Source organism: Ascaphus truei, chromosome 2 (genome assembly GCF_040206685.1).
Source record: "Ascaphus truei isolate aAscTru1 chromosome 2, aAscTru1.hap1, whole genome shotgun sequence".
Taxonomy (NCBI): domain Eukaryota; kingdom Metazoa; phylum Chordata; class Amphibia; order Anura; family Ascaphidae; genus Ascaphus; species Ascaphus truei.
The window spans coordinates 257,515,717-257,540,413 of NC_134484.1; the positions used below are offsets into that span (position 1 = coordinate 257,515,717).

Genomic DNA, 24,697 nt, shown 5'->3' on the forward strand with positions numbered 1-24,697 from the left:
AGAGAGGAGAGAGAGGAGAGAGAGAGAGTGTGAGTGAATGTGTGTGAGTGAGTGTGTGTGAGTGTGTGTGGCTGAGGGGGAAGAGAGTGGCAGTTGGGTGACGTCAGAGCCACCAATCTCATTGGCCAGAGGCTGAGGACCAATCAGATTCACCGCAGATAGCACTAACCTTTCGATTTTATATATTAAGATATAATAATATATATAAATTATTAATAATATAAAATTTTCCGTCTTTATTTTCTTCCTCATTCTGTGTAGTTCATTGAGAGAGGGGAGGTTTTGTGTACATCATGACTGCACTTTAGATACACTTTACTGTACACACAGTTCACACAATGTACACATGATATCCCCCTCCCCCTTTCCATCCTTTTTTCCCCTGAAAAGACAAGAAAAGAAAAAATTAGTGCAGTTAGGTGCATATTATGGCATTGGGTACTGTATAGCTACTCCATATTGGACTACAGTATGCAGTTAGTACTGTCAAACTAGCCTACACTGGAACTACTGTATACTGTGACAACTGTTAAATACTTTGCAACCAGATGGCTGGTGCTGCTCTAAGGAAAGAAAAAAATTGTGCAGTTAGGTGCAGATTATGGCATTGTGTACTGTATAGCTACGGTACTCCATATTGGACTACAGTATGCAGTAGGTATTGTCAAACTAGTCTATACTGGAACTACTGTATACTGTGACTACTGTTAAATATTTTGTAACCAGATGGCTAGTGCTGCTCTCTCAGGAAAGAAAAAATCTTTGCCATACTTACCTGTATCATACAGTACTGTACTTGGTGTGCCTGTACTTACCATACTACAGTACAGTACTATACCATACTACCTTCCTGATGCTTGCCCATTACGCGCGATCACAATGGGCAACACAGTCGCAATATGGTCAATATATTTATTGCATCGTTCCACGGTGAGTAAATTGTTCCAAAAAATCATTATGCCTTGCGCCAACTCCTCCTTTTTGGAGGGTTTCACGACTTTTCGGATATCGTCCTTCAACTGATGCCAGACCATTCGATAGGATTGAATTCTGGCGATCTGTCATTGGAGGGGGAAAAAAAGGACAATTAGTTAAAGAGATACAGTACACAGTAAAAACAGTGGGAAAAAATGAGACACGGTTACCGCACTTACTCCGCTGGCGTCTTCACCCAGTTGATAGCGCTCAAGAATATGCGCTGTTGACGCGGTGTACTTCGGATCGTTGTCCTTTCTGTACATAAATGTTTTCACTAGCAGTAAACCATACACCTGTTAATGTTTTGAATTGCTGTACAAATGTTTTTAAATTGTATTTGTAAATACATGTTTTTGTACTTACTCCACCAATAAAAGAAAATGTTGATTTGTTTTAAATTGTTCCATTGTCTCCTTTTATACTGTAACAAAATACAGTGTTTCTAGAACATTCAGTACTGTCCAGGCATACTGTACAGTACTGTACTGTATACTGTAGGCATGCTCAGTACTGTACATCACAAGAGTATTAAAACAATACATGGTGTATGGGTATAGAATACACATATGTACTGGAATACATGTAGAATAAATGCATACTTTTTATTTTTCGGGTTTATTATACAGTATATATAAAAAAAAGTATTGTATACGGTGTGAAAACAACAGCATACTGTTTCAAGTTTTCTATGAAGCTCTCAGTTACAGTAATCTATTTTAATCAATAACAACGGCCACTAAACTGTAGACTCCGGTACGTGGTTTTTTAAATCCGATTCAGCAATGTGCAGGCATTGTTACACAAAGCGATATTATCCATCGAAATCCCTCCATTTGCCGTTTTCCGCATGAGATGACAAACTTTTCTTTTCTGAGGAAAAACAAAAGTACAAGTTTTACTGTAATGGTCAGTCAGTCCCCTAAAGAAGTTCCCATAGTCAGTCCCACCAATAATTTTCTCGGGGCACGTCTCCTGTTCACATGCGCATGCGCCTACTGTCGATGTGATGACACGCATATGCGTTTCAAGAAGGTTCCAATGCGCATGCGCCTAGCGTTCCACCAATTGTTCAGTATCTACTGTAGAAGCTGCTCAGCCAATGATATTGCTTACAGGAGAATCGCTTGACTGTGCATTGAATTGATATTTCAAAAACAGAATAAAAACGGCAACATTACTCACCATAGACTTTGGCAATCAGCTGGCGCTGAGCCACTGCCAGTCCCGTATTCTTGATTAAACACGTACAGTAGTTGACAGGTGACATCTGTTGCATTAATCACGGCCCATATTAAATAAGCGTACGTTCTGTCGGGTTTTTGGAACACGGACTGCAGTTGTGCACTCATCTTGGGACTCTCAGGACAATAAAACACCAGACACTGTGCATGTATTTTTTAATATGAAAAGCCTAAATTGATACATTATTGTAACTTCTTCAGTACCAAGGCCAAATTACAATGGACCACTGTGGTATTCTTTTAAACACCTGCAAGTCGACACATTACTGAAGTGCATGCCCATTACAATTCATGAATATCTGCCACCTGGCGGATACGCGAAGAATTGCAACCAATTAAATCCGAACCATTATCAATAAACACATCAATAAACACATCAACTGCGGGTGACGCCGGCATGAATGCAACATGAATGCGGTATGAATGCGGCATGAACGTGGTGAAGTGCGTTAAAGTGCGTGGCATTCGGAAAAAATCCCCGAAAAAATTCGGAGCTGTTGGTGAATAAACGGGGCCGTGGCTGTTGTTTTGTTTCTTTGCAGGAAGTCATACAGGTGTAGTAAATCTTACTGTCCCCAGTGCCACAGTCAAACATGCAAAAGCCTGCGGCACTCGGGGACGTGTCCGCCATGATTGCTCTGTGGAGTTCAATGCTTCTGAATGAGTTCCCCCACAGTGAGTGGTCGTGGCATCAAAGAAGTTAAGTCTTGCTACACATGTAGATAAACAGGGAAAGTGATAGTTTTTTTGGGGCCCATGACAAGAGTCTCCTCCCAAGTCCATGTCCAAAGCTGTTAACTTTCAGCAGCCCTGCGAGTCCATCCACTCTCTTCTCCACTCTCCAATGTGGGCGATAGCGGAAGTTGGGCCCATTGTCAACACAGCATATATTTGGGGTGCGCACTGCTGGGGTGGGCCCCAGTCCCTCACTAGGTGAGGGACCGTTGTCTTGGTGCTCTACCCCTTGTCTGCGACCCTGTACATAAAATATGATTCTGTTATAATATGGGTGGAGGAAACATTACAAACTTACCTCATAAAACAAAATGATGCATCAAATTCATTATTGCCATTTAAACTGGTTCACTAATAGTACTGCACAGTCCTAGTCTTTTTTAAATTGTATTCACCAGTAGCACAGAAAATAGCAAAACAATAAGGATGCCAAAGTCTCTATGGGATCAGATGTGCAAAATGTGTTTCTTGTCATTGCAAGAAACACTCTAAATGATGTGGCATTAAAATTACAGAAGATCACAGAAACTACTTTAAAAACACTCTATTTAAAAAGGTTGATGCTACCACCAGTTAGGGGATTACTCGGAGGCTATCAATGAATTTACTGCATGATTTGTAGAACAAGTCCATGCGAGTATGTGCCTCCAAATAAAAGCAGTACAGCAACTAGGAGCTATAAAAAAAATCCTGGAACAACAGATCACTGTGATGGTCGGAGGTAGCTGGTTTTCATTAATAAAGGTGAAGACTGGCCAGTTGCCTCTAGAGACCGTGGGTAATGGGCCAAGAGGTTTAGCTCTTGGAAACAGTAAGGTAAAACCATGTATTTTATGTAACTCTGTTCCCCTTATACTGTCCCCCATAAGGTTATAAGCTAGGAACCGTGTGTGTGGGGTTAACTATGTAAGCCCAGTGGGCCATTTACAGCATTCTATGCTGTATTCCCTTTGACTCATTGTCCCGTAGCTTCCTTTGCAAGCTTATAAGTGGGTTGCCTTGTATGGGTGGCCCTTATGAGAAATAGCAGCAGGGCAGATACTTCTGGACAAGAGGTATTAGAGCTGGGTCTAGAAGGCTTGTATCCTATAACAGATTTTAGAGCCCCAGTTCACAGACCCCACATTTTAGGTCCAAATTGTGGAGTGCAAGTTTTAGGGTTGCTGTGTTTTAAAACTACAATGCATTTTGTGTTTGTGCTGTGAGCAGACCTGTATGCAGAAAAACTAGTTTTGTGAAAAAAGGCAGCCAGATGTGGATTTGCATTTCAATGTCACCAGCCCAAATATAGAGATTCCCTGTGTTAATTGCAAAAGACCTGCAGGTTTGTGGCAAATGGTGAGGGGGAAGGGTTGTGGTCTTGCTATCTGGAACAGAAAGCCTTTGTTCCAGCTAGCCATTGAGGAACCTACTCAGCAGGGGGTATGGGGCTAGCCAGGAAAACAGTAGCTGGGGTTCAAACTCATAGGCACGATTTTCATTGGCGAGTTTTTTAATTTTCATCTCCTCTCATTGAATGCACAAATACAATCTGTGCTCTAATTGGCTGCCAGCCCCCTCAATCTATTAGATAGGCAGCATGCCCTATATAAGGGAGTGTAGTGTAGCCAATCTCTCTTTTTTTTTTTTGGAGATTTGAAGAGACAAGGAGCTGCTGGCGGGCTTCTCAAAGGTGTTTCTGGTTGAAGGAGCTATTCACACAAAGAAACATGGAGAAGCCCAGCGAGCAGGCTGGAACCAACCAGAGCAGACAGGGTAACACCTTTTGCTGAAGCAGACACCCTGCAACTATGAAAGGGCTAGATCTCAACTCCAGACCCCAGTAAGTGTGTATATTCTCTGTATTTTGTGTTCCTGTGTGTTTCCCAGGTCTTATCCAAATAAACCTCATTTTATTTCACTGCCTTGTTTTGCCCTGTAGCTTATCCCTTAAATATAGATGTGTTAAAAGACCTGGTCTACTGTGACAAACACATAAAGTAAGTTTCTTTGCAAACATTGGAAAGCTATATACCAAGTTTCCGAAGTACCATACAGTACACATACAAGATCATTGGTCACTTTATGACAAATAATATGTATCCCACTGGTAATTATTCAATTTGAATTAAGGTTACACAGTAATGAAAAGTTGCAAAGAATCCAGAACTATTAACATTTTAATGCCAAAATATTGCGTGGCAAAAAATGCTATGGTGATTTTAACACGACAGTTAAAGGATTGGTTTAAAGTAGTTACCTGTCCCTGAATCCCTGTTCCCTTTTCCAATTCTTTGAAAAACAGAGGATTTCCTCACCTTTTCTTAACAACAATTATTTCAATATAAAATTGTCACGGTAACGCTGCCCGCAGACCAGACCCGTCCCTGTCACTGAGGTGGGACGTAAGATACACGCACCCGCAGCAGAAGGAGCATGTCCGGAGTGTGGTGATTGTGTGGCCAGGCCAGGAGACTATAGCTTTAGTACTAGCCAGATCTGGAGAGTTGAAGTGCCGTAGTGGTTGCCGTAGCTGAGATCAGGGGGCAGAGAGGTCCGGGAGGTCAAGGTACAAGCCGAGTTCGGGGGATGAGAGAAGCAGCGTAATCAGGGGGGAGCCGGAGTCGAGAGCCAGAGAGAGTCATCAGCCAAGCCGGATCAGATCCTGAGGAGCACTGTAACGAAGACACGATTAAAGCACACATCCACCAGAGCTAAGACTATGCAGAGCAAGGTTTGCAGAGCAGGACACAGTGGTAATAAAGGTAGGAGACCCAATAGGAGCAGAGGACAGGACCAGAGTGTGCTGAGGAGCCGCAGCTGATTTGTGCAGGTATTTAGAATACTCTTGGCACCACTGATCAGGAGGAGGGACCCGGCGCGAGCTGTGTGGAAGCCGGGGTGCGTGGTCAGAGCCTGAGAGGGGTGAATAAATTATAGCTGAGGACGCGTGCTCTGTAAGCGTGTCCCGTGCACGTCCTAGCAAGATGGCGGCCGCATGTCTCGGCGCCGGCTGCGAAGGGAGAGAATTGCGGCGGAGGTACCGGTGAGTGAGGTCTATTAGGGGGACGGAGCGATTGCGCCGCGGCCCGCTGCTCCTTACAAAAATGTACAAGTGTAGTGTGTTTCACTTCTGATTACAGTACCGACACACTTTATTCGAGTGTGGTCGGTACCGCAAGCCGGGAAATCTCCCGGCTTGCTAGTGGCCGCCCCTCGGCGTGCCGCGCGTCATAGATGCGCGGTCACGCGTCTTCGGGAGCGTGCGCCCCCTGCACGCGCGTCCAGGGGCTCCCCGAGGGAGCCCTGGTGTCCCGCGATCGCGGGACAGCGGCAGGGGGTTCCGGGGGACCCGGCGGACCCAGCAGCGGTAGGGAGAGCGCCCCGATCGGAGGGCGCTCTTCCGCTGCTTCGGCGCGCGCCCGTCACTCTCGGGCGCGCGCCAGGCTACTGCTGCGGCAGAGAACGGGCAAATGCTCGAATAAACTCTGCCGCAGCAGTAAGTAGTTTTCCAAGATTTGGTTATTAAAAAAAGATGAAGACACCTGTAGCGGTTTTTCCCCACCCTCTGGGAGATGTCTACTACAGGTTGTGTAGTGCTGTTTACCTGCTGGTTCAGAGGATGCTGAGGTTTTCTCCAGTGGTATGGGGAAGACAGGACAGGCTTTTGGGGTGATGGTTAGTCCTTCTCTCTGTGGTTCAATGTCTCCATCTCTTGCAGTCGCTAGAGACAATCCCTGCAGAATAACCCTCTGATACTCCCCCTGATAGATTGTAGTCTCAGGCAGGAGTATATAGAACAGCTTGACCTTTATTCTCACATTAACATGTATCAACTGGTAAATGCTCTGTCCCATGCTCTGGGTGGTCCCTGGAATCTAGGCTTGAGGCCTTCAGAATCTATCCTCTGCTCTTCCCTCACCCCCTGATGGGATGAGGGGTAGTAGGCCCACTCCCCTAAGGGAGGGGATAGAAGGTAGTCAGAGCCCTAACTTCACCCTCTCAGTACTAACTAAAATTTGGCTGTACAGCTCCCTTATTACACAGGAGGAGGATACAAGGTCTGAGCCCCTGATTGGGCAGTACACAGACCTTAGACCCCCCCACCCGTCACTCAAGGAATCTGTTTACTGCATGGAAAAACCCATATTGGGCCTAACACTGCCTACACTGATACTAGGACATAAGAGTTAGGGAGGGTCGATTTGTGAACACATATAAGCTCTCAGAAACCACCCAAAATTTCCACTATATATATATATATGTGTGTGTGTGTGTGTGTGTGTGTGTGTGTGTGTGTGTGTGTGTGTGTGTGTGTGTGTGTGTGTGTGTGTGTGTGTGTGTGTGTGTGTGTGTGTGTGTGTGTCAAAAGGAGTGCTGCTGGGCGCGGCTAATTTCCCAAGTACACCAAAAGGATCCCAAGGGACTTGTTATTATGGGTATTGAGAGTATTCCGAGTACCCTATTAGGGGGAGATAGATTTAAGACACTATGGGCTCTATGCAGTAAGCGTTGATAAGTGTTTTTTCGCCATTTTATAGCCAAAATTGGGTTTGAGATTCAGTAAGCGATATGTGCTTGATTTCGGCAGGTTTCGTAGCCGATAATTTTGTTATGGCCAGTCTGCTGTCGATAAGCCTGTTTTCGGCACTTATCGCCACTTTTTTAAATCGGCTGTATTCAAGTACCAAAATCAGCTTATCGGGGCTGATCGGCACTAAGAAATTGAGATGTTATGGCCAATTTCTCCCGCCAACTAAAGTTGGCAAGTTGGAGGGGAAAACGATCGCTAAGGCTGCCGGAACGGCACTTAGAAAAAAAAAATCATCTGCACATCAATGGAGTCAATGGATCGGGGACGTATAACATTATAGTACAGTTTACGTTCCATTGCTCACAATACAAATGTGATTAGCATTACAGTGTGGGGGGCATTTACTGCATTGTGTCACACCTGACGTGTATTATTTCATTTACATTGTACTTTTAGATGTTTTCAGCATTTGCGTGTCACATTACTCATCATGTGATGATGTGTCAAGGGAAAATCCTATACTCAACTCTTAAAGGAGAACCTCACATCATATCACACATTTTACTGAACTGAGCGACAATTATTTATATGATGTTACACATGTCACACATCTAACACATACACAGTATATTCATGTTGCTTTACATTACACAATGCTTGTAATGTGTAACGCATCTTTAAACGTTCATGTACATCTTTCTTCTCATGTTTACATGTACTTTGGGTCCTCCCTTTTTCATGACGTCACTTATTGGACACTCAATCACATTGCATGTTCACATTGTAACTGTTGCATTACAAGCACTTCAACCTAACTTATACACACATGTACAGTAATTAATCATTGTGACACCTTTCAAACTGATTCGATAGCAACTATCCTCATTACATAAATGTATGCATATGCACACGACAATTCATTGTTGTCAACATGTGACAATAACATGGCTAATTACACATGTTGCAGCAAACATTTTACACGGCAATCTCAGGCTTTTTGCCTATTTACATGACTGACTGTTGCGTTCAGAAGTGTTACATGCATTGCACATTACACTAAGAATTTTCAAACAATGTTTCTACAAAGCTTCACGTTACATCATTGGCAAATATCATGATTGCCTGCTCAATACACAGAACAAATAATTCTTTCTTCAAATGGACACAGCTTGTGAGCAAAGTACTTTAATATGTTAATGTAACACCTTGCTTTTTACTATGTCACCTGACATCATCACATACCTATTTAAAGGACGCCCATTACCTGCTCATTCACAGCTACTCATTTCAAAATGTTGCGATTGTTTAGGAGACAGAGGAACATTCTTTTTCATGACATGCTTGCTGATGAAGAGAATGACATAGGGCAAGGGAGGGACAGAGCCAGGGACAGTGACAGGGACAGGCACGCGGATACGACAGGGACAGGGAGAGGGACAGGCCGAGGGACAGGTAGAGGGACAGGAGATCAGAGGAGAAGACAGAGGAGACAAGTTGTGCCTCGTCCACGTGTGTACAGGGAGAGAACCCTGTTAGATGGGATGAGTGAGGAGGAGATAGTCAGTCGCTATCGTTTGAGTTCAGCAGCAATCTTATCTCTTTATGAAGAGATAAGGGGAGATTTAGATTTTTTGACAGCCAGAGGTCGTGCAGTCCCTGGGCTTGTTAAAATGCTGTGCTCATTACATTATCTTGCTTCCGCGTCATTCCAGACAACTGTGGGCATAGTGGGCGGGGTCTCGCAATCTACATTCTCGCGGGCCTTTACCCAGTTTCTCTATGCACTCAATAGACGCGCTAGGAATTATATTCATTTTCCTACAGAGGCGACAGAGTGGCTGGAAGTCAGGAATGCCTTTTATAATATAGCAGGGATACCATGTGTGCTGGGTGCAATCGATTGCACACATGTTGCTTTGATTGCACCTAGTCAGAGTGAGCATGTTTACCGTAATCGTAAGCACTACCATTCACTGAATGTACAGGTGGTATGTGATGCCACGATGAGGATAATGCATGTGGTACCCAAATTCCCTGGTTCCAGTCACGATTCCTCTATCCTGAGGAACTCTTCAGTCTTCCATGCGTTCGAAGAGGGACATTTTGAACATGGTTGGCTGCTGGGTGAGTACACATTTGGATGTTGTAACACAAAACACATTTTTCTTTACGAATGTTTTCATTGTAGTATCTTATCACTAATGTAAGCTTATGTGTGCTCCATTGATTATAGGTGACTCAGGATACGGAATTAGGCCGTGGCTCTTGACTCTGGTACTAAACCCTCAAACTGAAGCAGAGGAGAGGTACAATGCAGCCCATATCTCTACAAGATCTGTTATAGAGAGGACATATGGCCTACTCAAGACCAGATTTAGGTGTCTCGACAGAACTGGTGGGGCTCTTCTATACAAGCCTCAAAAAGTGTCTGATATTATTATTGCCTGTTGCATTTTGCACAATGTGGCACTCAGACACAATGTACAATCAGACATAGCTGAGCCTTTGGTAGACGAGCATCCCACCCATGTAGCTGCTGAAAATGAACAAACAGCCAGTGGTGGCCAGACACGCCAGAATCTCATAAATTCCTTTTTTTCTTGTAAGTAAAAACATATATGTTGCTAGTACTACATTTATAGATTATTTATGTTATATTAACAATAATGTTTCTTTATATAACCTTCTGTTAGGACACAGATGAATATGGGTTGCACACCTTTCTTTTCTCTGCTGTGTGCACAAAGGGATGTGGCACCGGTATGTTATTGTTGCACAGGTTATATAATCCCTCTTCCATTGTAAATTAGTTGTGTGTATGTGAATACAACTGGTGTAACAAAGCAGTAATAATTTAGCTTTGTGTTGTTCCTTATGCAAACACAATACACATAGTATGGCCATAGTCATTCATTCTTGCAGTATGGTTACATACAATGTTATTGTTGCAGTGTAACATGTACATCCATATGATGTGTACACCAGCCTGGTTTACATTTTGAATGTCATAAAATATACATGGTGTTGCACATTTAACACCAAATACACTGGCGACACACTTTATTCGAGCTCGGCTAGTCCCACGAATTCGGGTATACCCGGGTGTATTGAGGTTTGTGACTGTTTTCTGCCCGAGTGCATTGAGGTATTTTCCAGGCAGGGATTGAAGCATTTTATTCCCGCTGGCTGCAATACTGCACAGTATATATATATATACTGCATTACAATTCATGAATTTATACCATCTGGTAGACACGCGAAGCATTGCAGCCTATTAAATCCTAATCATTATCATTTAACAGATCAGCCGCCAGTCAGCCAGGCATGAACCCAGGCTGGGAAGGCAAACGCAACGGGGCTTGTCAGAGGTGAGGAGCGGCGCATTCCAGGTATCTGCCAGGTACATACTGGGTATTTGCTCGAATAAAGTGTGTCGGTGCAGTACACACTTTGCTGTGTTGCTTACGGTACTGAAGATGGCATGTCAATGTTTGCAATTTATATATTGTTCCATTGCATTATAGGTATATCTCCAGTATGACTGATCATGGTATGTATATTTGCTGACATCTGTCATAAGATGTGGCTACCTCAATATTCGTATAATTATTTGAAGTACAAATCCAACATATTGGTAAACGATAAATGTTACATACATGTACTTTATGTATCATGTACATGCATTTAGCTACTAATGAGGTTTAATGTGCATTGTATTATAAAATGATTACTCCCATTTCATCACATTTAATGTATGTTCCCTTATAATTTGCATTAATGTAATATAGAGGTGTTTGGAGAGAAGGGGATAACTGTAGAGATTTTTTTTTACTTACGGGAGCTCATTAATCACGGATGCAATTGACTGATCATAACACTCCATGCATGAATGCCTGTAATCACAGCAATGCGTTGTACATCTTATATTTAGCAATGTAGGTGATTATTAATGCTATAAATTATTTGTCAACATTCATTAAACATTGTCACATGTGTATGTATAAGTCACACATGTGTGTTGATGTGAGCTACATGTAACAAGTGTCAAACTGTAATCAAAACCACAATTGTGTCAGAAATGTTACTGTAATTTTGCATTAATAATTACCCACAATCACAATGTTCTTAATATATTTGGAATGTCATTGACGTCACTTCATCATTATCATGATGATAATGAACAAGTATTCTCAAAATATTAACGTCAATCACATGCACATTAGCATAGGCACACTTTTTAAGACAACTGTTTGTGTCTGTATCAATTTGTTTATGATCCATGTATAACACCGACAAATGATAACAGCAGGTTTATTATGGTAGCTTATATCATCATATTGACTGTACTATTTATGTTTAGAAAGTTTAATGAACACAGTAAACTATACTTAGCTTGTTACATGAAATATACACATAAACGTACTTCATTACATGATGTTGATGTAATATTCATAACATCATGCATTGTAGGGGACAACAACATCTTGCCAATAACATTCTTTGCTACAGTCCCAAACCATTTCATCAACATACCCATGTAACAAGAATTTTTTTTACTATAAATGGCTAGTTGGTTGTAAGTGTCCTTTACATTGGGAGAAGGAGTGGCTCAGTGAGTAAAGACACAGACTGGCACAAAGAGTTTGAAGCAGGGGAAACTGGTTCAATTCCCGATGTCGGCTCCTTGTGACCTTGGCCAAGTCACTTTATCTCCCTGTGCCTCAGGCGCCAAAAAATAGATTGTAAGCTCCACGGGGCAGGGACCTCAGCCTGCAAAATGTCTCTGTAAAGCGCTGCGTACAACTAGTAGCGCTATACAAGAACATACTATTATTATTATGATTACATAGTTTCGACAGTCATACGTTCCATGACACAATAGAATACACAAATGTGTTAGCAGAGTGGGAATGGTTGTTATATATAAAACACACCATGTCATAAAATGTTAGTAGTAATTAAAGAACACTCAAGAAAAATTCTAACTGCACTCTTTTGCAACATCATTATGTTAATTAAGTGCTTATGCAATATAGGCATAAGGGTATCACATTTTTAATTGTTTGTTAATAAGCGCTGCTAGAAATATAAAATTAGTTCCATATGTAGTATAGTAGTCGGTGGCTCCTCCTCACAATCATCTCATATAAAGTTAGACTCTTCTGAAATCATACATTGATCCGATTGTATCTTGCCCGACATCTCTGAAATACAGCAAACACATGATGGTCAAAGATGGCACTTTACTATATATGTATCCGTGACAACGCGTTACACATCTCTATATGATTGTGTAGATACACACGTCACTCAGTTATATGTTAGAAGTACAACTATACATCATTATGTATTCGTTTTTAAAATTAGTAGCACGCATAACTATGTATATGAAGTTAACGTTGGGTGTATACTTAAAAATGTGCGCGCACATCTTACTGTGCGCACGCACTTCACGCTTGGGTCGACTAAGTGTTAGCGCATGTGCAAAACAATGCGTACGTTGTGCGTTCAATACATCTTGTAAATACCATTAAGCATAAAATATGTCTTTCTAATACAATGAAGGAGAAACTACATTCGTTCTAAACTACTACATCTCTATTCTTTTTAAACAGACGTGTGTGGACAGAAATCACGGCCGATAACACAATGCGCAAATGCAATACGTGTGACGTCATGTTAAGCCAGCGTGAAGCGCACGCAAACACTACTCCCACTCAATTAACATTCGGCTAACGCCCAGTGCACGCCCACAAACACAGACACGCACGCATGACACAGTGCAGTTACCGTAACTATAACAAAACAACACAGCCAATAGGCTTTGACGCGCGCACGTCGCTTGGGGGCGGGACTTACATCCGTAATCCTTTTTAAGGACGCCTTGGCACATGACAAGGGTCCCACGTCATATGTGGTGGACCCGGTTTTTGTTTAGATGTTGCATGAAAAAAAAACAGGTGTGTGTTACAGTTATGGTAACATGTTGCTAATATGTTTAAAGGGATAGGAAATTACGTATATTTATTCCGTGAGCAATGTGTACTAATCTTTCTGGTTCTACTATATTGTAATAGGAAACAATGTGTTTGTGATCGCTAAATGTTATGCAGTCTGCAATGTTACGCTGTATCCACGCATTTAAAGTAAAAATGGTGGTTACAAAAAAAAAAAACTTTTAACGCTGAGTCAAGGCATAACGATTTTTATATTTACCATTCTTGTAGAAGTAACACTTCGTCTGCCTGCAACTGGTCGCTCCAGAAAACCAATGCATTTGCACCCATGGTTGACCCAAACGCTGAATCCTGTATGACACACATCTCCTCCATGAGGCGCTCATAGGAATCGCCACTGCCTTCTTCAAACAATTGGTCCGGAGGTAGGTTCATTTCTTCGTTAACCCATTCGAATGCGTTTGCAGCAGAAAGGCTTGGTTAAAAATCATAGTAGTTATGTTCTTGTAGAATGTGTGTTTCAGGAATGGAGGGTGCAGATATTGCAGCAGGTATCGATTCACACGGAACAGTAGTAGCGGATCCATTGCTATTGTTATTAGGAATAAATATGCTATTTAGCAGAATATATGTGCCGTGTTCCACGGTGATTTTATTTTCCTTAGAAATCTGCCAAAAACCATACCTTTCTTGTAGGTTAACCTGCACACGTTCAAAACATTCATTAGTTGATAAAGTGAATCTTACAGAGGATTTAAAATTTCGCGCCCGCCCAGGTTCTTGGTAATAAGGATACTTTGTTCTAATCAAATCATAGATTTGGCCCACGTTGGCTTTCTGTTCCGCAGTTGATACGATCGCCTCAGCTATCATCGTTTTATATCCTTTGTGTGGATGCCTGTTTTCAATCATATCGTTAGCCATTGCAGCTTAACACAAAATCTGACTGAAGTTGAATTTTTTCTGCTCAGAATGGTCAAACTAGTAGAATGTTATCTATTTAGTGTCTTTGCATTCAAGGTCAAACAATGTTTTTTCATTTACTCCTCTTTTCTAACCACCAATTGGAGTTGGACAAATAATTGGTTCACATTTGTGGTTTCTGATAGGCATTTCAGTGTGAATGCCATATTAAGCTACTTTTATCTACTTTCTCAAAACAACTGTAACATTTTAATTAAAAATCACTGTGGGTTGAGGAAAGAAACATTGAACGCTTTATGAAAATAGTGCTTACACAGCCATATAATGAAATACACAGACACCTGCAAATGTTGTAATCTTTTTTTTTTCTCATACATTTCAGTGTCTATTTTTCTGTCTGGTTAACTCCTGCATCAGAGTTTAAGTAAGTGTGTATATGTATATATATATATATATATATATATATATATATATATATATATATATATATATATATATATATATATATATATCTGACTCATAAATATATAATATATATATAAATATATATATTATATATATATATATATATATATATATATATATATATATATATATATATATATATAATATATATATAATATATATATATATATATATATATATATATATATATATATATATATATATATATATATATATATATATATTACAATATACATATGTATAAGTGTGCAAAAACAAACTTTTAGTGTGTGTATATTACAATATTTAATGGCTTATATGTAAAGAGGGATTTTAATATTGATGTGATTTATTTAAAGGTTTAAATAATAGAGGCTTACAATTTTGTATGGCCTTTGACATTGGCTTGTGAGCAATTGTGATTTACCATCAAACAACGCCTTTTTTTAATTGAGAAGGCCTGTAGTGTTACAACCAATAATATATCTATGTAATCCAGTTCTACACAGATCATATTGATGGCAGTAAGTAGGCCTTGTATGAAACCTAATTAAATGGTGGTAAACATGAGTGAATGAAGTGATTAATAATTGTTTAACGCCCATACTGTTATAGGCTCACAGTAAGTATCTTTCACAAACAGTAGGGTTGTATTATTACAATACTGTGTTTTGAGAAGGAAGCATTAAGTGTATGTTTTCTGAAAATACATGTATACAGGTTTAGATAGTACAAATAATATATATATATATTTATATATATATATATACACACACACTGTGTGTGTGTACATATATCCATACATACTACATATATATTACTAAACATTCACAGATATGTTATTGAAAACAGAACTCATAAATGATTAAAGAACAAAATTAGAATGTTCAAGCAAGGTGAAGGTAAGTAATATTTAACACTTAATCATGCTGTACACTGACAAGAAAGATGTTAGCAGTTAAATAGATGTGTGTTTTTAATTGCATGTGAATAATATTTACATGCAATGATTACATCAAGTAACACACCCAAATACAATGTTTTGCAGGTAAGTAAATGGCAGCTTCTCTAAACATAGCAACTGGGTCCTGGTGGACCATTACTCAGCAGATGATTAATACATAAATATTCATAACACCATTCATTAGGACTGTTAACATTTCCAAAACTTCACGTGTACAATGACATACTTGAATGTTTGGAAACAACAGGTCTTCACCATACATTCAATATTCATTAGATAATCTGAAGTCAACAAAACAAGGCCAAAGACATATTTACTTAATTATAACATTTATTATTTTTTTTCCTTTTGAGAGCTAGTCACAGGCCTGCTTGTTGTCTCTTGGATTTTTCTTTTCCGTTTGGCTACGACTTGAGTAACAACAGAGCCACTTTGAGTGGCCTGTGGCACTTCACGGGCAGGGCTTGTGGCCAGTGACTGTTAACGGGCAGGGCTTGTGGGCAGTGACTGTTCACAGGCAGGGCTTGTGGGCAGTGACTGTTCACGGGCAGGGCTTGTGGCCAGTGACTGTTCACGGGCAGGGCTTGTGGCCAGTGACTGTTCACGGGCAGGGCTTGTGGCCAGTGACTGTTCACGGGCAGGGCTTGTGGGCAGTGACTGTTCACGGGCAGGGCTTGTGGGCAGTGACTGATCACGGAAAGGGCTTGTGCCCACTGACACATGTGAGCAAGTTGGTAGACAGTGCACAACTGATGGTTGGTCCGTTTCATGTTTGGTTTTTTTTGTTTGTGTCCAAAAACTGGTCAGTAGTAACTGCTTGTGATTCTTTGTTTTTGCTGCCTCCTTTGTAGGTGTCAGCTCCAGAATTTCTACAGATGGCAGCAGTAGGATGTTGTCAGGAACATGCACAGAACTTTCTGCTACTTGACCGGTAACATCCCGACCTGGGGAATGAACATCAGATGCATGGGGTGAAAAATGACCACCATGTAAAGATCCTTCCTGTGATGTGTTGAAGTTGAAATTTGGTAGTGTAGTCATTCTCAAGTAATTAGCTTGGGTTTGCTGAACAACTAATGCTTCTAATGACGTGTTTATTTTTTGCATTTGTTTAGGCACTTCAATAAAGACTCTGTGGAGATGTGACAATTGTGATATCGTTTCTTCCTGCAGTGATATCATCCTTTCGTACACTGTCATCAGATCAGAATGGCGACGATTTTCAGCTTCAACAATTTTTCCCTCAGAAGCTACTATTGCATCGTATGTGTTAGTTGATGGACGATTTGGCTGTGTAACTGTTTCAATGGGAACCTCTTCATGGTCACTTGATTGTATTTCTGTGTCTATGGCGGCATCATCATCATCTTCATCATCATGTTCTAAAAATAAATGTACACATTATGAAATGGCATGTTAATCTCTGCTGTTTTACTATGTAATTATACTGTGTCATAAGTAACACCTAACATGTTTCCATACATTTTATAACGTCACATTAAAAACTACCTTGACTTACGAATAATGTTTGGACTCAGTATGAAATATGAATGAATGAAAAGTTGCCCTAAACTCACAACTCCTACATGATACTTAACATCACAAACACAATACATGTTGTCTTAAACTTCATTTTCACTGACACTAAGTAATCCTATTTAAAGAACATGTGCAAAACAAATAATGAACATGACAACATAACATATAGAAGTGCACATATTATATGGGCACCACCTCATACACTCACCTTCTAGGTGTGTTGAGCTGCATGACCCAGGTGAAGACACTTGTTCCGTCTCAGGTGACACATGTCCTCCAGGGGCAACTATATATAACAATAACATCAGTTGTACATTTACATGTGTAAATATTGAACAAACAGTTATTGTATGTTCTGTATTTATGAGTAACTAACAGCATCAGTTCCTTAACCGAAAATGTGTGTGTGAAAGTGAACATAAATAGTTGTTAGAACAATGTACATGCCTGTGTACTTAGAACTTTTGAGTTCCCCAACATACTATGTTTCTGCAGTAATGCGTTAGTATAAATTTGTTAAATTTGTACATACAAATCATATGTTGTGTAGTCATATCAGTATCATAATGTACATAACTATCATGAGATGAACATTCACAATGGTTATCATGAAGGTGGTCATATTGCAAAAAGCTTCGTTTTTGGTAGAGGATATGTGTGGTACATTAATAGAAGCTGTGGCACACCTGAATGTGGCTGTCACTCAACAACACAACACATGCAGTGTGTGATAATGTGTTGTTGATATCAGTTCAACTATAGATATGAGTGAACGAATGTGTGACGTACGGTTTGATAACTAATGACTTGTTGGGGGATTTAGTACCTAGAGTTAAGCTTTCAAATGAATGTGATTACCTTCAGTTTTGCTAGTCAGGTTGTAAGAACGGTATTCCCTTCCCCAAAAACCCTAATCAGGCAGACCTTTCAATTACTTCAAACAGGTGAAAATGGTGTGAACTAAGTTGACCGTAAGATGACCCTGTAATTTGGGTGTGTGCTGAACCCCACCCCCTCTGTTGACGTGTATGCTGTGATGACATATTAATTGCAGCTGCTTTAACACAATGGTAGATGAGCTAAATAGTCGTGTGCAGTTTTTAAGTTATGAACACAATGACATAACATATGCTACGTGTGTCTCATTATGCTGTCTGTATATGACATCAAGCAAAAATTGACCTTTTCATAAACAACTATACATTTGTTAGTGCAAGTGATGTTTGTAGGCCGTTGCATGCAATATATTCGATGCATGATTAGAATAGGCAGTAATGTCGTGTTTGTAGGAGTAAAATAAATAATATACACATTAATATTATACATATTTATGTTCTGTACCTGTAGCTAGTAATAATTTCTCAATAGCATGTGTTACACATGTGTACTACCCTGTTGTTCCCCATCTTCGCCCACCATCAATTGCTTCCACTGCAGCAATGCATTTTGGGAATTCACATGTAAATGACCACGCAATAGCACGTGGTATATTAGTTACTGCTTTTAGTAGGACTACAACATATATGTCTATTTTGAGATATATATATATACAGAATCAGACATATACATATATAGATGTAGGTATGCTTATATTGTGAAGACAGTATAAAAAGCAGCGGAAATATGTAAAATAACTGTAATCAACGACACGCCTAGTACAGTAATATTTCTCACCTGGTGGAAATTGTGAGGGATAAATTCCAATGTCCCGGTCACCAGCCAAGCCCTCCACGACGACGGGAAGTAATTTTCCCCGAAGCAGCTCCTCCAATGGAGTTAATATCAGACGTTGTGGTGGCGGGCCACCTCCAGTGCCAGAAGCATGCACGCGTTGGTCTTGTATTTTCTTTTTCAATTTTGACCGAATATCGTCAAATCTTTTGCGACAATTCCCCTTGTCCCTGACACGATTCCCACACGCATTGACACCAATTTTTATTGTGTCCCACATTTCATTTTTGCTTGATGAACTTGTCCGCGCTTGAAATACAAACAAAATATATGACGTTAATTCATAATAATAGAAGCACCAGTTTCCTACACTGCTAGCTGTTCCAAGAGATAGCAAACATGTTGTTTTAGGTGTAATATGTGAAGCACATGAGCATTCACTACTAAACCTAGACATGTAAGCAAGCTTGCATTAATATTGTATGCAGTTATCGCAAATTGAACGCCTGTGTTTAGTTGTCCTTGTAACGCATGATAAAAAGCTGTGTTTCCACGATAATTAATATAGACAGATATTCTGTACCCATATTTGCATATTAACAAAACTCACATGACCTAGGATCACATGTATTTGAAGAATAAATGGAAAGGTACACTTACCTACTAAATGTCCATAGAGACTGTCATAGTGCTCCAGAATCCCAGTGACAAGAGCCCTATTTTCCTGGTCATTGAAGCGAGGATTACGTGGCTTCTGCACACGTTTCTTCCGAGCAGGTTTAGGCTCAGAGCTTGGCTGCTGCTGACTGGACTCTCCTTGTTCCAATGGAAGAGACTCCAAAAGCTGGCCACCAGCAAGCACGCCACCACCAGACACCCCATCAGCAACTGAGCCACCAGCAGCACTCCCACTCCCAGCAACAGCACTCGCACTCCTAGCACCAGCACTCCCACTCCCGGCAACAGCACTCCCACTCCCAGCAACAGCACTCCCACTCCCAGCAACAGCACTCGCAGCAACAGCACTCCCACTCCCAGCAACAGCACTCCCACTCCCAGCAACAGCACTCACACTCCCAGCAACAGCACTCCCACTCCCAGCAACAGCACTCCCACTCCCAGCAACAGCACTCGCACTCCTAGCAACATCACTCCCCTGAACAGTACATTCACTCTGACGCGTACTCGCACGAGTAGCACTACCACTCACACCAGCATCACTCTTCCCACGCTTTGCGGGCATACTTACAGCACTCACAACAAACAGAAAACAAATGTACAGCCAATCACACGAAACACTTCCACATAGAAAACAAGACAAAGATGTAAACAAAACAACAAAGGACAAAGCTTTCACAATACACAACAAGTCTCTCAGTCAATATGCAAATATTAAATCGCCCAGCTCTGTGCGTCTCTCTCTCTCTCACTCCCAACAACACAGAGAATGATTAACAGTACACGTTGCCTTTAAATATGGCGCGCTATCCAATACATGCTGGCTTCGCCTGATTCAGCAAGATTTTTGATTGGCGAACGTAACAGCACCCCGCCACGCACGCCGATACACCTGTGTGTGATCGGCAAATCATCGTGAGAGTGGGCGGATTTGTTTTCGTCTTGATTTTTAAGGGATTCGGCACTTACTGCATACGGAGAGGGAAAATCGCCAATAACATGCCTAATCGGTAAGCTTGCCGATTTCACATATTCGTCGCTTACTGCATGAGGCCCTATGTATGAGAGAGTCTTTTTGGATATACTCACTTGGTACACTTTCTCCCAGGGGTCTTAATGAGTGCTTGGATACTAGCACACTGGTGTAGTGTCCTGCCTTACTGTTCTCTGCCTTGCTGCTCTGGTTGCTAGTTCGGTTCCTCTCCCCCTATCCTAGGATGGGGTTCTGTGTTTTTGGAGGGGATTCCTCTATACTATATTATATGCTATTTCCTTAGAGTAGGTATTTATTTAATAGTTAATCCAGTTTTTTCCTTTATCTTTTGATAATTTTAGTTATTTTTTTAATGTAACAATTGTTGTTATTATATATAATTAGATATAATTTTAATTAATGCACTATGTGAATTATCAATTTAATAATTTTTGTCAGTACATATAATGTAAAGATTGTTTAAATAGGTTGATTTTAATATATTTTTTCAATTTTATTTAGATTTTTCTATAATTCATTTTTATATGGTGTAGTGGTATTTGGTTGTTTATATATTTATATTATTATATTCTAATTAATATATTGATTTATTAATATTTTTTAAACTAAAATGATAGGTTTAGGCTTTAATTTTAATTTGGCATATATATATATATATTTTCTTCCATATTTGATGAAACTTAGATTGGTAATAGTGGGACAGCTTTCTCTAACACGTTATGTGTTAGTTGAGTTTATACATAATTAAATTGTTTAGTTTGAGCTATTTTCATTGTATGATGTGAACAACATAATTATTGATATTTTTTGTTGTTATTCATTGTAATGTTGATATTTATAGTAATTTTAGAGTTATACGATTTGTGGTGAAAGTTAGTACCAATGTGAAAATAGGTTTACTTGATCCAGCCTATTTAATTGGCTATCCTTGACCAATCACAATTCTCCTGACGAAGTCGCCGCAGTGCGACGAAACACGCAGAGCTGTGACGTCATCGCGTTCGTGTTGGTGTATTTGGAGTCCCTGGCTTCCCTGCGCTCCGGCTCGCGGTAATTTCAAGTGCAGCAACCATTGTATTAGAGGGAGCAAAGGACGTGCAGGCATTGGATGCCTTTTTATCTTGCTGCCAATTCGGGATAGGAATTCATGGTGAACCTGGTCTGTTTACATCCACTCTGCAAACCTAGGACTCACCCTACCACCGCAGATGACCACAATAGAGATTTCTCTCCCACGAATGGTTCTGTTTAAAATACTGTAAGTGCACATTCTTATGGGTTGCTGATTTTTTAAATAAATGTACCTTATTTTTTACTCAGTTACGTGCTATGGAGCTTGCGCTTTTGTTTGTTTTTTGTTCATATATATATATATATATATATATATATATATATATATATATATATATATATATATCAATGTGTGTGGCAAAAGGAATGCTGCTGGGTGCAGCTAATTGTATGAAATAAGAAACAAAGAATTCCAGAGCAACATCCAATGTGACAAAAATACACAGTGAAATACCTGTATATCTCTTGAAAAAGGGTCATTTAGTTAACCCTTTGGTCAAAGCGTATAAGAGATATATAGGTAATTCACTGTGTATTTTTTGTCACATTGAATGTTGCTCTGGACTTCTTTGTTTCAGGGTAGATTAGTAGCCAAAATCAAACATGGCTACACTCTCCCTCTGGTGGCAAATCCAACATCCCAACAAATCCAAACATTGAGAATCTTTATCCCAGGCTTATTAACTAACCTACCCTCATAATCAGGAATCGTGACCGAGTATACCCTCTTGGGATCCCACTCAGATAGGTACTCTACCCTGTCCATATAGATGCCTCTGCCCATTCTCCAGTCCTGAGAAGGCTTAACTACCTTTTGTTTGTTGTCCCTAGTGTGGGTGGCAACAGTCTTGGCCTGGAAATGTCTCTGTGGAGGTCTGTGTTAATAGTAGGCCTACCTCGGCCAGCTATCACTTGCACCTGTTGCTTATCAGGATCCTTATAGGCTGTGCGCCCTTGGCCCTTAGCTTGCACGCTGTTCCTCTGTAACAAAGAGTCTGTTGGGGCTGTACTCACCGGAGCGGGCAGTGTCCTCCTCTGCCCCGGCGGTCGCCTTTACGATGACGTCATCATCTGATTACACCGGTAGGGGTGTTGACATCCTCCGCATTGGAAGAAGTACCGGCTAGTACCTCTTCACCAGATTCCTCTGCTGGAGCTTGGAGGGAAGAAGCAAGATAATCCTCACCGCTCCGCTGGCTTCTGGCAGTCGCTTGGTGCTCACGGCTAGAAGCCGACATATCCGCCGCAGTTTCTCCGGAAGCAACTACAGCCTTGGCGCTCCTCCTCTGGTCGGGATGCACCATTGCTCATTTTGATGTCATCATCACAGGACTCTTCTCCCGTTCAATCAGGCAGGTAGGCTCTTCTTCCGCAAACGCGCTGGAGTGATGTTCCGGCCGGAGAATCACTACGGATCGTCCTCCGCAGCTTCCATTACCTGATATTGGATGGGTCACGCCCCCAGGGGAAGAGCACCGGACACCACCCCCTCCAATCACATACAGTACAGTAATGGGCAAAATAACTATTATCCAGATATGGATAATAGATTATTTGCCCATTATTAAACACAACATTAGCCATGCAGCATAAATATATTAAATAAAAACAGTTCTACTTACCCCTAGCATTATGAAGGGCATCCTCGTCAACATACTGCAGGTCGTGTCTTTCGTTCCAGAAAGCATACATAGCAAAACACAATCTAATGGCCCCTAGCCCCTTAATCACCTTAGCGGTTAATAACCGCTATACTGTAGTAATTAAGGGGTTAACCCACCCTGTCCAGCTACCCACCCGGGAGGTCTAACCACCCACCCCGGATCCACTATACCCACCCTGTACCCATTGATTGTTATAGTATTACATCATACCCATATAATATGAGCATGATAAGCTACAGTACTATAGCAGTCAATGATCACTCTAATACAAAGCCTGAGTATCCAAAATACACAATAATAAAACCTACAGTATACAACAAGCACCTAAACCCCCAAACTGTAAAATTAAAAGCAGTCAATCAATTACCTAAATATAACCACTAGCCAACCAATCAATTAAAGAAATAAAACCACTAGTCATCAATTAAATAAATCACACCACTAGACAATCAATTAAAGAATTCACATCATTAGCCAAACAATACATTTCATACTGTATATAAAAGCAGTAACCAACACATCAATTAATTAATATATTCACTAGGCAACACAAAAATTAAACCATTAGCCAACAAATTGCATCATTAAATAAAAACGCTAAACAATCTGTAAAAAAAATACAAATCAAAACAAGCCATCACAATTAAACACATTTTAATCAAAACAATAAACATACATAAAATATATAACAGTCAATAGAAGAAATGCATTTGCCAAAAAATGCATTGCTATTACTGTATTCATCTGTACCCTAAACAGGTACAGATTAATACATTAGCAGTCATTGGGCATTGAAAAACATAAAAATAGTAAAATCCAATCCAAAAACCTGTAAAAATAAATGTACATACATTCAATATTGATCTTACCTTTAGAAGCGTTGGCCCTCCGAATCCCGGGGAATCAGCAAGCTCTCCCCCGGTGACGTCACAAAGCACAATCCAACACCATATACGGTGAAGATTCTAACCAGGTAACAAAATTCTTCTTTCTTTCATATGGTATCACCATATTCTTTCTTCATCTGTGACCATTTCTTTCTTTTCTTTATCTTCTTTCTTTATCTTCTTTCGCTATCTTCATCTATCAATCCAACCCCATGTTAAATCCACGATGTTGACTCATTGGTTTCTTGAGCTCAAATGAGCCATCACGGCCTTACATATGACCTGTGACATCACATTTGATTGACACATGGTTCTCACGCCTGTGATTGACTGTGAGAATCATGTGCCTTTTTTTTTTCCAATGACGTCATTTCAAGGGAATGAAGCCAGCCAATAAGAATGGCTGTGCTTCATTTCCATTTAACATGACATAATAC

At 40.4% G+C, this 24,697-nt stretch overlaps 1 protein-coding gene across 1 annotated transcript in view; it reads right to left on the reverse strand.

Annotated features, from left to right (window-relative positions):
• LOC142488203 (uncharacterized) overlaps nucleotides 1-23,013 on the reverse strand; it is a 37,265-nt gene extending 14,252 nt beyond the window's left edge. The window contains exons 1-5 of the mRNA XM_075588576.1: nucleotides 22,840-23,013; nucleotides 22,606-22,690; nucleotides 18,970-19,275; nucleotides 17,504-17,581; nucleotides 16,876-17,138 (exon numbers count right to left, since the gene is read on the reverse strand). Coding sequence (XP_075444691.1) covers nucleotides 16,876-17,138; nucleotides 17,504-17,581; nucleotides 18,970-19,275; nucleotides 22,606-22,690; nucleotides 22,840-23,013 — 906 coding nt within the window. The remainder of the gene's footprint in view (nucleotides 1-16,875; nucleotides 17,139-17,503; nucleotides 17,582-18,969; nucleotides 19,276-22,605; nucleotides 22,691-22,839) is intronic.
• Between the last annotated feature and the right edge of the window lie 1,684 nt (nucleotides 23,014-24,697).